The 14,859-nt window shown below is 28.9% G+C and overlaps 1 protein-coding gene across 1 annotated transcript; it reads left to right on the top strand.

The window, feature by feature from the left end:
• Window positions 1–12,830: 12,830 nt before the first annotated feature.
• Window positions 12,831–14,469, top strand: LOC112290396 (ATP synthase subunit delta', mitochondrial). Its single transcript, XM_024536587.2, has 3 exons — window positions 12,831–13,067; window positions 13,430–13,723; window positions 13,975–14,469. Exons 1-3 carry the CDS (start codon window positions 12,846–12,848, stop codon window positions 14,323–14,325), a joined length of 867 nt encoding a protein of 288 aa, XP_024392355.1. The 5' UTR covers window positions 12,831–12,845; the 3' UTR covers window positions 14,326–14,469.
• Window positions 14,470–14,859: the final 390 nt, after the last annotated feature.

Raw genomic sequence — 14,859 nt, 5'->3', positions numbered from 1 at the left:
AAGATTTTAGCTACAAGATTCTTATTATAGCTAGAGAAACTTGTTTTTCAACATATTTTCTTCTTTGGCAACCATGATTCTCATTTTGTGGTTGCATTGTTTCTATAGACAATATTGAGCAATGTCTATAGCTTTTTTACAATATAAGCATAAATTGTCTTGATGTCATTAAGTCTTTTCTTGCTTCGTGACGATTTTAAAATGTACTGTATCAATTTGTATTACTTTTAGCTTTAATGAATGAGTTTTTGAAAACTTAAGAGCTATTATTATTATTTGATATGTTCTTTTCAAGCCAAATCTTTGTTCCTAACATCTTTTAAATAATCAATTGTCGCATGTAATAGTTTGAGCAATAAATTGTTTTAAAGATTTTACCTTTGGCATTGTCAGTAATAAATCTTTGACATTATCCTTTAATCCATATCAAAATTTATTGATAAGAGCTTTGTCATTCCAATCCATGTCATAAGCAAGGTTTTGAAATTCAACAACATATATGGTGGCTGACTATGTTCCTTACTATAAAAATAAGAGCTTGATCTTAAGTATTATTTCTTAATCACTTTTTCTAAATGTGGTTTTAAATACTTTTAGGAATAAATTCAAATCATAAAGGAGTTAAAAATATTTTCTTATTAAAGATGTAAACCAAAACAGAGCACTTTCTGATAGAAATATACTTATGAATCCGACTTGAGTAAATCCATCAAAATATTAGAAGGGATGCAACTTTAGATAGAGCTTAATTTGTTGTAAAAATATTTGAAATTTTGATCTTCTTCCATTAAACTTCTCAAGCATATTAATCCATGTTCCAATCATACTCATAGAAGCAAAACTCTTTGAATTTGGTTGTGAGGTGGATCTACTTGCTTCCTTCAATTGTACAATTTTTTGCCGTAGACTTTGAACTTCTTCCATAAGCATAGAAATAGCACTTCCATTATTCACATTAGAAATATATGAGATTTTTATTCTTAGAGTATTGACAAGCTCATGAAGATCTACAATAGTTACAAATCTATTTTTATTTTTACTAAGAGTAGCATCCATAATCTTTCCTTTCATAAAAAGTTCATATAAATTTAAAAAATTTAATTAGAGGAGGTTAATCTATAACCTCTAATATCAAATGAAAATTTCCATAAAGAGAGGTAATCTACTTTCTTTAAGAAAAAAATTGAGGTTAGAAAATAAGATTGTTTGTTTAAAGGTAGATAGTCAATAATCTTCAAAATACAATCATAAAATTAGAATAATCTCCTCACTTCTAAAATAAGATTCTAAATTAGCACTCTTGTCAAATTGTCAATGAGATGAATCTGAAAGGAAGAAATACTCAATACACTCTTGTGTCACTAAAAAGAACTAAAAAGTCACTTAAAGATAATATATTATTAAATTGAAATAGCTATTATCAAAAACAAGGAAACAAGAAAGTCTGGAAAGAGACTAAGGACTAGAAAGACATTGACAAGGCTAAAGAAGGCTTCTTTCTTGCCTCCATACATACTCTTAACTAAGAATTACATAGCAATGTCATGTAGTACCTCCAAAACGTGTTGACTTTGCAAGATACATATCTTAACTTACAAGGCAAGTTTTTTATATGTATACTACATAATTACCTTGTTATACAAGCTATCAACATGTAATTAACTTGTTGACCAAGTTTCTAACCTATCAATCAATTACAAATACATGTTAAATCAAAGCAGCATCTATGAAGCTTCTAGAAAGCTTCTGTAGAAGGTATTATGAAATTAATCTACTTTTATCTATTTTTACTTACTTCTACTTAATCATATAGGTATTTACTAGAATATGTATATATATCCATTACACTATGCCATCAAGAAAAAAGATCATCCATTTAATTAATATTCTAAAATTATTATTTTTTTATTTTAAAATATACTATGACATATTAAAAAGTTAAATATACTTATTATGTATAATATTCTTTTTTCTTTGTATCTTTAATTTAAAGAAAAAAAACAAATACATTAAACATAAGTTTTAAAATACTTCTAGGATCTTTTTTTTAACATCATATTTATTACTAATTAAGCAATCTAAGTTCTCATTGAATTATAGAAATGTAAGAATTGTCAAATTATTAGAATTAGTAAGAAAGAGGGATTTAAATATGGAACTTACAGATGAAAGAACGACAATCAAAGTAAAAAAGATCACAATCACAATTGACAAAAGAAAGATTATGATTTAAGAAGAGAAGAATGAAATCAAAGAAAATTAAAATACATCAAGAAGTGATTAGATGATTATTATTAAAAATTCAAAGGTACTTTATTTAATATTATGATTTCTATTTGATGACATTCATATATAAGAATCTCAAATATTGATAGAAAGATATTTGCTTCTAATTGTTTTATAATCTTTTTTATAATGACTTCTTCCATTGATGCATTAAGCTCATGTCTACTTTGTAAGCCATTATATTTGTCCAATAGTACTTAAGCACAATAATTTATCTCACAAAATATACAATGATCTCTTTATTATATTTTATTTTTTTTTAGCATCCTTGGATATTAGAATGCAAAAGCTTTCATTGAACATACAAGGACTTTTTTTTCTTTCTTTTTGATGAGAATGGATGCTATTTCTAGATCAAGATTAGAATTCTTTCAAGTTTCTATAAGAGATGGAATCTCCTAATCTATATTACTTATGTTTTTATTTTTATTTTTTTATTTATTTAATTATTTGATTAATAATTTTTATTAAAGATCTATTACTTTGTAATTTTATTTGTATCAAGGATATGAATCTTAAAAAAAGAAATCTTCAATATACTCTTGTGTCACTAAAAAGAACTAAAAAGTCATTCATAGATGATATATTATTGAACTAGAATGGCTATTGCCAAAAACAAGTAGACTAGAAAGTCTTGAAATAAAACTAACAATTAGAACAACGTTGACAAAAATAAAGAAGGCTTTACTCTTGCCTCCATACATATTCTCAATTAGGAGCTATATGGCGATGTCGTGTTGTAACACAACTATATGGTGAAATATGATAATATGGATCTTATTATAGAAGAGCCAAGTTAAAAGAAAAGGTAGAAAAATATGGATAAAAGATAGGAAGGTAGTAAAACTTTTAGTAGTAATGCTTCCCTTTTAGAAAAAATAGCTTCTATTTACTTTGTAGGGCCAAAAATAAGGTAAAACAAGGTAGATTAGAAAAATAAAGAATATATGCATATTAAGGAAGGAGTTAGGAGTGCAAATTAGTAAAAATTACCTCAAGAAGACGAAAGTTGATACCCGGAGAGGGCTGGTTATGAACCAGGGTTGAAATCAGACCCTGAAGCACAAAACTGAGTCTCGACGACAACTTCGGGACTCTTTGGTAGATCGGAGAGTAGGATTTGATAGAAGATTAGATAGGTTTTCAATGGGTGTTAGTTTTGGGTGATTTGGATTTGTAATGACTTTGTAATAGCTTTACAAAGTTAAGGTTTGTTTTGGATGACTTGGGTTTTATGATATAAAATATGGTTTACGTTTTGGGTGGTTTCAAGAGTTTTGTAAAAGATCTATGAGTGAAATTTTGTGGGTTTATGGTTATAGTTGTGTTTAATATGTGTCGTGAATTTGAGCTTGATCTAACGGTTGAATTGAGAAATTTTGAGGTTTAAGTGGGTCAAGGTCTCAGAAAATAGAATTTTAGGTCTAGTAGGGATTTTTGAGATTTCTTGCAATATGTTGGTTGGATTGGAGTGAAACTTCCGTGAGAGGATATAAGACTTGTTTTTCTATGTGTGTGACAATTTTGAGATCAATCGAAAGGTGCAAAGGAGAGATATTGGCTCTGGAAGATTGGCATTAAGATTGGAGAAGGAGGCTGGCCAATATCTAAGCACATTTTTGAGGATATCGTCAATTTGGTAACTCCGATCCTTATCAAATTTTTTGAACTTGTTTTTAACTTATTTTTTTAGAATTACGAAAAATTTCATTTAAGATCAACGGTTTATTCATTAGTTATTGAGGTTTAAATCTCTTGTAAGAATTATTAGGGTTTGGTTTAGGGTTTGGTTAGGATTTGGTTTGGGGTTTAAAATTTGGATTAGGGTTTGATTTAGGATTTAGGGTTTGGTTTAGGATTTAAGGTTTGGATTAGGGTTTGGTTTAGGGTTTAGGATTAGGATTAGGATTTGGTTTAGAATTTGGATTTGGATTAGGATTTGGTTTAGGGTTTAAGATTTGATTAGAGTTTGATTTAGGATTTAGGATTTGGATTAGGATTTGGTTTAGGATTTAGAGTTTAGGATTTGGATTAATATTTAGTTAGGGATTAAGGTTTGATTAGGATTTGGTTTAGAATTTAAGGTTTGTCTAGGATTTGGTTAGAATTTAAGGTTCTATTAGATTTTTGTTAGGGTTTGATTAAGTTTTCTTTAATATTCTTTTATATTTATTTAGGATTTCCTTGTGTTTCTTTTATAACTTCAATAAAATTTAATTGAGCTTGCTTAATTTTTTATTATGATTGTTAATGTTTAATTATAAATTCTCTATAATCCTATTGGATTGTTAGGACCATTTGTTGCAATTTTTTTTTACCTTCCATAGCCAGGTGCTCGGTGCATTCTCAAGCAAGACTTCACGTATTATGACAACGATGTCATGTAGGACCTCTAAAACATATTGACTTTACAAGATACGTATTTTAACTTGCAAGGCAAGTTTTTTTATATGTGCACAACATAATTAGCTTGTTCCACAAGCTATCAATACGTAGTTAACTTGTTGATCAAATTTCTAGCCTACCAATTAACTACAAAAATATGTTAAATCAAAGCAATATCTATGAAGCTTCTGGGAAGCTATTTTAAAAGATATTATGAAATTAGTCTACTTTTATCTACTTTTATCTACTTCTAGTTAATCATATTGGTATTTATTAGAATATAAATATATATGTATATATATATATATATATATTCATGACAATTTCTTAGTTCCATGATACTCCTAGAGATAGCAAAGCTAATTAATCTTCATTTTGATCCAATTCATGCTTTATCATTTTAATTAGTATCTATTTGCAAAGTAGCTTCTTTGCTTTATTGTGCAATAAAACTAGGTTTTACATGTACTTTTTAACAATGGTATCTCATAGCTATGCTATTAAAGAAAAAAATCGCAAGTATAAAAAGGCATAGATAGGATATTTATATTATTTGCATATAGAGATATATAGTTGGAGTCATTTTTGGAAAGTTTCTAGAATTGAAGTTTGCATGGTGGTTCATGTAAGATCCACCATAAAATATTTTAGAAGTAAGTAAAAATAGATAAAAAGATATTATACCTATATAATTAGATAGAAGTAATTAAAAATATATAAAAGATGATTAGATATTTTTTCTTACTTCTATCTAATCATATTCTAAAAGTAAGTAAAAAGTAGATTTATATATTTAACAATACTTTACGTCAAATATGCATACTTCAAAAGGGACATAATATTTTAATGTTTGAATATCTACGATACGAAAAGACTTAAGAATTGATCTTAAGGACATGATTTGAGTAGATTTGGATTATGATGTTTGAGCTTTTATGCATTTTTGTAAATCATGCCACAATAATAAAGTATACAACGTGACATTTCTTAAGCTATTACAACCAATTCCATTATGTATGGCATGTTGGAAGCAGATGATTATGGATCTCATTAAGTGTTTGTTACAAATACCTCACAATTAGATTATAGTTGTTGTCTTTGTGGATCGACTATTAAAGAAATTTTACTTGGCTATAGTATACTCTAATATTAATGCCCCGGTACTTGCACTAGTCTTCTTTGACATTGTCTTTTGTCACTATGGATTATCTTGTATCATCATTTTAGATTGAGATTCTTATTTCTTGTGGAGTTTTTGATAAGCCTTGTTCAAGCTACTAAGTACACAACTTGCCATATTTAAAGCCTTCTATCTTCAAATAGATGGACAAATAGAGCGTTGTTGGAGTAGAGAGAGTTTGCTTCAAGAAAGCATTAGGCTTCTGACTACCACTAAATGCTCAATAAAGTCTAAGATATAAAAGTACCAAGTTTATATATATAATATTTTCCCTTTAGGGCAAATACATCAATACATAAGCCCAAGTACCAAAAAGACACCCAAATGTTTGATAAAGTATCTTAAAACCTTATATATTTTTATAAGAAAAGTTTTTTAAACTTTAACAGCTCATATCTCACGATTGGACTATCAAAACAACCTAAAATTTTACATGAAGTAGTGATATACTTTCAAAAGCTACTACAAAAAAATTCAACTAAAAATTTGTTACGGATCTTGAGATATCACTAAAACCCTAATAGTAGCTTTTAACCCTAACTTACATACACCTACGTGCTATTTTCTTTATATTTCACAAAATAAGTACTCATACCATGAAAATTTGATCTATAGCTTTTTAACCTAATAATTCATACTTACAAAACTTTTGAGCCAAAAATTCATCTAGGAACTCAAGATATGGCTCCAACCATTACTATCAACAAAATGACTCACTTACTACCTTTGAATTGCATGTGTTGTCTTCAATGCCCTATAACTCCTTCATTCAGAGTTGGAATTCATCAAAAAATATATGTAAAATATAGCCAAGAAAAGTTTCTCTCCAACTCTAGTTGTCAATCTTTCATTGCTCTTTGTACGCATATGTTATACTTCAAAGTGTGACAATAGGTACAAATTTGACACCATAACTTTGAACACTTATATTTCCTTTACAAAAACTCAAAATCATACGAACTCTTCATCCAAATTATACCCAAAACCTGAACTTGGTGACTTTAGCCTCCAAAGCTCAAATTATTTCGAAAGGGAAATCCTAATCCCTAACAAGGCCTCGGGTAGCCTCCTTAAAGTCCATTGGGCATGGCCTTCAACCAATAGGAATGAAGTTTTCCATTCGTTGCCTTCATCCAACCATGCTTTACTTTCATCCCTGCCAATAAGCCTCTTATTAGTTAAGATTTTCTTCTTTAGGCTCTAACCTCCTCTCAAGGCTTTATACTAAACATTTAGGTCTTAAATTTTTTTTAAATGCTATAATCAAAAAAGATAAAACTCAAAATAAAGTTTCTTATATCCACTCTCTTTAAATTAATCTATTAACCATTTTAACATACACAAAGATTTATGAACATATTATATGTTCTAATTTATTTTTACATATTATAAGCATTTATAATATGACAGCATGCAAATTAGACCCTAGAAAATATGCTACAAATATTTGTAGTAGTTTATCATAATGATTAGGATGAATATTTGACACCCTTAGAGTTTACCTATAATGATAGTATTCAAGCAAGTACTAGTCATTCACCATTCTTCTTTAACACTGATCAGCATCCAATTAAGCCAACAACTCTCTATTATTCTATCAACACTAATAATCTCACAATAGATGAGTTCAAACAATGGCTTATAACAACCTTGCATGAGGCACGAGATTGTCTCTTTACTATATAGAATTGACAGAAGCAATATGCGGATACCCATTGGCAACACAAGACCTTTTGGAGGATGACCAAGTATTATTCTCCAACTCCAACCTTCTACTTGCTACATCAACCTAAGTCCATAAGCTAGTACCTCAATGGCTTGGATCTTTTTGTGTTTCTGCAGTAATTTCTCATATTACATATTGCCTCAAGCTTCCATTATATATTTGGATCCATTTGATCTTCTATGTTTTACAACTTAAGGAGTTTTATATTGAATTAAGGTACTTTTCGAATTTATACCAACCACCACCACCACTACCAATTGTGATTGATGACCAATAGGAGTATGAAGTAGATAATATTTTAGAACATTTCTACCTTTGTTGTAGCAATGGATGTCTGCAACTTTAGTATAAAGTTCTCTAAAAAGGTTATTCTATCCATGATGCAATGTAGGAACCTACACAAAACCTCATTCATTGTCAAGAAACCATTTAAAAATACCATTGGGAATAAAACGAGGACGTTCCACATTAGTAGAGGAGAATTAGCTATAATAGGGTATGGATAGGATATTTATATTATTCACATATAGAGATATGTAGTTGGAATCATTTTCTTAAAGTTTCTAGAATTAAGATTAAGGTGGTGGTTCATATGAGATCCAACTTAAAACATTCTAGAAAGACTTATGGCGATTGTTACAATAGAGTCTCATTTAAAGTCTTTTAGAAGGATGGTTATATTGATAGGGCCCACCATTAGAGACATTCTGAAAAGTTCCAAAGATAATTGAACAAAGTATAGATAAGACTAGCATTTGGTCAGGTATGGCTTCAGACTCATTCTTGCAATAAATTTTGGTTGTTTTTTTTTTATTCTATTCTATTTAATTTTATTTGATTTTATTCTCTTTTATTCAGTCTTTTCTTTCATGTTCCATTCTATTTAGTTACTTTTAGTTTTGTTTTGGTGTGCTTGGTCTTATCTAGTGTTGAGATCTTTGTTGTTACAAAATTGATAAGCTTCTAGACCTTAGAAAATTCAATCTTGTTTCAATGAAATATATTAATTTTGAAATATAATATATCTACATATGGTTTATAGAAAATTATATAAATTCTTACACATAAGTATTAATAGTTGCAATTATCAGCAATTATTCTTTTGATGGGCTTAAGGTAGTTGAATAAATATTTTTAGTTAAAAGGTTTTATATCAATTCATACAAAGATTGTTGCATGCTCCTATACTAATTTATTTTGCATCCAAAAAGTCTATTTATGTCATAAAAAAATATATTTAAAAGAATTATTTGTTATTTTAGAACTAAGTCTAAAATAGGACTTAATTCTCTTTAAGATCTAAAATCCTTCCAATCTATAGGAACATAAATTCTATCACAGAGTAGGATAAAATGAACCAAAACAAAACTAAACAAAACTAAAAAAAATAGAACATGAAAGACAAAACAAAGCAAAAAGATATAAAACAAAACAAAACAAAAAATATAAACTAAATTTTATTAAGAAAAAGGAACCAAAGCCATACTTGACCAAATGCCTCCAAATAGTCTTGGCCAACTCTATTGGTACTTTATTTAACCATCTTGGAACTTTTAAGAATGTTTCTAATAGTAGACCCTATCAAAATAAGTATCTTTTAGAATATTCTAGAAATAGGCTCTACCTTAATAATTGCCCTCCTAAAAAGTTCTAGAGATAGGCTCCACCTAGATAACTACCCTCAGTTCTTTTAAGATGTTCCATAGTGGATTCCACATAGACCACCAACCTAGCCCTAATTCTAAAAAAATTTAGAAACTTTTCAAAAATGGTTCCAATTATCTATCTCTACGCATCAATAATATAATTGTTTTATCCATGCCTTATTACAAAGTCAATAATTTTGTAAATTTTCTTTATTTTTGTACTAGGTTTCAATAGATAATATTTTTTTTGCTACATATTTTTTCTATAGAAGGTAATACTATTGAAGCTATAACACCTCTTTCATGCAAGAATGTAATATAATTTGAAAGGTTACTTAGGTTTTTAAATTTTTTCAAAGATTTAAAGGATTTGTATTGATAATACTTAAGCACAAGCAATGTTGCTTGATTTTAGAAGTATTACAATTACAAAATAACTTAAAATTAGATTTTAATATTGGTCATTATTTTTGTATTCTTTAATTTTATATAGGATTCTCCATAATCCTCTTGTGTAAGTATAAGAGCAATTTGAACAATGAATCAAGTAGTCTTCTTGCAATGGATGTAAAATTTGATTTTTTGATAAATTTTTTATTTTCAATTCTCAATCAATGAAAAATATGGATGCAACATTGTAAGAAATAACTTGCTAAAGTAACATATTTTGAAGCTCCTAAATAACTCAAAACTCATTAATGTTGATGTAGGTGTCTCAACATATTAGATCATATTGAAAAATTATATTATTTTTAAAAAAACATAATTTTACAAAATCTGAGGATATTAATATAAGATAATTTTTGATCCTAGATTCTAATTAATTTTGTTCTTAGATACATTCTTTTGTAGTAGTTTTTGAAGAGACTAAGAAATTGAGTGATTCTTAAACTAAGGATTGTTTAATATGATGCATTATATTAAATTGGTTTGATATGTTTAATATGCACATGCATACAAAGACAAGCACCTATACTTTTAATAGTAGCAAAAAAATACTTTTACAAGTGAATGTAGAACATTAGAAATTAAGAAAGCAAAAAAAAAAAAAAAAAAAAAAAAAAAAACACACAAACACAAAACACAAAATACAAAATTAAAAAGAACTAGGATAATCCTAAGGCAATATCAAGACAAAGCATACAAAGAAGGGTAGATAGAAAAGGGTGGCAAAGAAGAAAAACAGCAAAGATGCACTAAGATAGTGATGCAAATATACACAACAAAAAAAATATAAAAATAGTGCAATTAACACACCTTTGAAGACAAACATTATAAAGAATTATGAAGCATCTTTAGGGTTAATTAAATTTTTTATTTAGCATTTGTTGTTAACAAAATGTTGCAATAGAAGAATATATTTGCTTTTCCAATAAATATTGGGTTGGCCATAGCAAGATCCAAAGAAAAAACATGCTAAGAATGAGTAATATAATCATGATTGAAGGAGCTAGAGTTGTAGGCCAATTCAAGAAAAAAAAAATCATAGCCAATTATTAGTATATTTGTTCAAGCTATTAGAATTTTATTTTCTACTTCAAAGTTAAACTAACCAAAGATCATGTATAATGTGACCTATATTTTCTCTTTGTTTATTTGAAGGCCTTTTCTATTCTTTTAGTACTATACATGCTTATTCAATTTACAATCTAAGAAATATATAATCAACATCTTAAAAAATGCAACAGCTCACTTAAAATGTGTAGAATTTTTTATTTTTCATTTTTTGGATTCTATGGTAATTTTAAGTCTCCACTATCATTCAAATGCTTCTAAAAGTAAGCACATAATATATGATCATGGTAAATATTTTATATCATGGTCAAACATGTATTATAAGGTAAGATTTTTACATACTTTAATTGTAGAAAGAACACATTTTTATAATATATTGGAAGATATAAATAGAATTTAGATTGTATAAAAAAAAAAGTTTGAAGATCTTTTCTATGAAAATAAAACACAATTGGCCATCTCAAAATTTCTTAATCAACATTTATTTTTCTTGGTCAATGCTTCTTTAAAAATAGTTATTATTAAATCAAAAATCACAAATTAAAATTTAACATCTTTTTTGTTACTAACAACATATGTTTCTACTAATATATATATATATAAATCTGACTTAATAAATCTTGGATCTCAAAATATCCCTTAAATTATCATGTAGTCATTAAAAAATATTTTTGGTGCAACATTTTTTTATCTTTTTTTCTTTCTTCTTTTTTAATTAAATATAAGTATGGTATCTTTCAATGAGTATGTTTGGATTTAAGTTCTTAGAAATCACATTAATTAGTGGTTTATTTTTTAAATTACAATACAATGTACAAAAAATTCTATTGAGTTTTTTTTAATTTTTAAATATTGTACTAAGAATAAAAATACATAATTAAATATAATATATATATATATATATATATATATATATATTCACAAAACTATAAATTTTTTCCATAGTTTTTTTTAATATTTGTATAAAAAGAGATGTCGGCAATCAAAAAATAAAATTAAAAACTATAATATATTCACATTAATATTAAACAACTTAAAGAATATAACAATTTAAAGAATACAGTAAATGTTAAGAACTTTATTTCTATTAAAAAACAGTAGTGATGTATGATCACATTTAAAGATGGAATAAAATGTATTTTTTTTAAATCTATGCAGATATTTCAGAATATGTAATCTTAATTCATAATCAAAACCCAAATTCTAAACATAGAGTGTGTTTTGTAAATTAGAATTTTTTGGGCATATATCTATATATATATATATATATATATATATTTTAAATTATTATTCATAATAATATATTTATTTATGATCTTTTTAAGTTTTAATTTGATTGATATTATTGGCTTGTGAATTAATTTAATTGGGACTTAAATGGAAAAAAATTGATTATTAATCCTATTTTATGATTATTAATCCTATAAAGTTTTCAAACCATTAAATATTCTAAAAAGTAGTTTTTTTTTATCAATAAAATTTATCAAAGATCTATTAAACTCAATGTCTTGTGCTTTTTATATTTTCCTTTGCATTTTAATAGATAACATTTCACCACAATCTTGGATTTTAGACAATTGGATGGCAAGAGACTTATACTTGACTTCAAAGATATTAGAGTAAGGATCATTAAATGTTGTTTGTGGCATCTAATATTTTTAATCTAAATAATTTAGTCTTATTTAAAAAAAATTCATGAAAGTGGATAATTTTTTTATTATCTTACTCTTATTGCAAAACTTATGAGAATGTTAAATCAACTTAGGTTTTTGCTAAATTGACCCACCTTTGATGAAGAATATTATAATCATGATGAATATGGTTGGTTTTTATTGGTTGCAAATCTATTAGTGGAGAAATGAATCTAGAGGTCATTTTTATTTTCATGATGGTGAAGGTGGATGGGTCAATTTAGTATGAGCTTGGGTCTATTTAACATTTCCCTAAAAGTATATTATTACATAAATCCCAGCAAATTTTGGTAAAAATAGCTCCTAAATTCAAGTATATGTAATTCTAAATGGAAGTGAGTTTTAAAAGATACCCATATAAGTGCCAATTAGTTCGAAAATATAATTGGATTTTAGAAGACAATTGTACTGTTATCATGGTACAATTATCATGGTTCCCCCTGTTCCGAAACGTTCATGAAATCACAGGCCTGAATAAATGCGCATTGGCCCGGCCCGACCCGACCCGTCCTGTCTGCTCTCAGTCTTCTTCGAAGAAATTTGTTGCAGCTAAATGGCCCTTTGTTTCACAGGAAAGTTGCGCTAGAACCTCACTGGTTTTGCACTGGAATTGTGAGTGGTGGCTTCAAGGCTGGCAGGTCGGATCAACCCTCGTGAATTCGATTGTGTTGTTGTTGTTGTTGTTATTTTCCCCTTCTTGCTATGGTGCAGCAGGAGCGTTTCTAGTTAAGAAAATGTATTCAAGTTTTGGCTTGATTTTTGATCCTGGTGTTGTCGACTTGTTTACTTATTCTGTCTCCTGCATTTAGGCAACCTCGTTTTGCAGTTGATTAGTCTGTTCTGCTTCGAATTCTTCTGTGGCGTATGAGACGTTCAATTCAGATCCTTTTTTCCATTTTTGCTTTGGGTGTAGCTGTAGCCCTCTTTTGTTTGGATGGTTTGGTTTAGGGTTTTGCGTGGATGGTATGCTAGGTTTTGAGAAATGGCTGGTAATTCGCAGTGTCATCAAGTAACAATGCTTGCTAGGCAATGGTTGAGATCCGGCCTGCGAACATGGTCCGCAGCTCGACCCATGCTTGCACGCGGATTTGCAGCGGAGGCAGAGGCTCCTGCTGCGGAGGCAATTGTTCCGGAAACTTTTAAACAGGACTGGAAAAAAGTTGCTCCAAATTACGATTTGCCACATTTCCCAAGCGAATACATGGCTGCTCGACCTTCAGTTCCCACCACCTTGCCCACCAAGCTCACGGTGAATTTCGTGCTTCCCCACGAATTTGAGATGCAGGCCAAGGAGGTTAGTATTATTCCACTTACGATTGCCGATGCAGTGCAGTATTTGCTGAAATTTTCGGCACATTAATTTTCTCGCTTGATTTTATTTTTGTTCAGTGCTGTACAGAGTACATTTAAATTCACAATCTTGTTACCTTGTCTTTTCTAAGTCGTATGACATAGAACGATGATGAACTCTGTAACTTTAATCGAATTCCTCGCGGATAACTTTTTTCTCTTAAGAGGTGTTTTTTGATTGAATAACTATTGCAGGTAGACATGGTCATTGTGCCAGCGACATCAGGGCAGATGGGAGTCTTGCCCGGCCACGTCCCAACCATCGCAGAGATGAAGCCTGGAATCATGTCGGTTCATGAGGGCACTGATGTGAAAAACTATTTTGTGAGCAGTGGGTTTGCTTTTGTGCACGCCAATTCCGTTGCTGACATTGTTGCAATTGAGGCAGTTCCTTTGGATAGATTTGACCCCGAAGAAGTGAGAAAGGGTGTCCAGGAATACACTCAGAAGGTTTCTAATGCAAAGGAGGATTTGGAGAGAGCAGAAGCGCAAATTGGCCTCGAGGTACACAGTGCTTTGCAAGCAGCATTAGGCGCTACTGCATAAGATTTTGTTGAGGTTCACTCGACGAAGTTTTGAAAAGATTGCAAGCCTTCCAGTATTTCTACCCCTTTCCCTTGAGATTTTTCGTCTCTTGCTTAATAATAAATAATAATGAGTAGTGCCTCTGAGTTAGGTATGTTGTTTTGATTCCTGAAATTTACCACATGTGATGCCTTTTCTGTGGTCAATGGGTAATTATTCATGTAGCATTTATCTTGCGGTAATCCATTGGCACTAATAAATGTGATAATCATTAGCCATGATCGTATTTAAACTTTAACAAATTTAAACACTATAAAATCACCGAATAAATTATCCTTACATTGGATCTTGAATCATTTATTTTGAAATCCTTAATTGAAATAAAAGTGAGTTGGATTTGGTAATGTTTAGAGTTGCACTTAATTTTACAATTGTAAAAGCTTATTAATGTTATTTCTATGTTTACAATGAACTTGCATAAACATGTTATTTGCAGAATATGGTGAAGATTTGTAAGTTTTAATTTTTAAACTAAACACATTATGTTTGTGTTAA

Source organism: Physcomitrium patens, chromosome 13 (genome assembly GCF_059467195.1).
Source record: "Physcomitrium patens ecotype Gransden chromosome 13, ASM5946719v1, whole genome shotgun sequence".
In the NCBI taxonomy this organism is placed as follows: domain Eukaryota; kingdom Viridiplantae; phylum Streptophyta; class Bryopsida; order Funariales; family Funariaceae; genus Physcomitrium; species Physcomitrium patens.
This window is presented reverse-complemented; position numbering and strand designations above follow the sequence as displayed.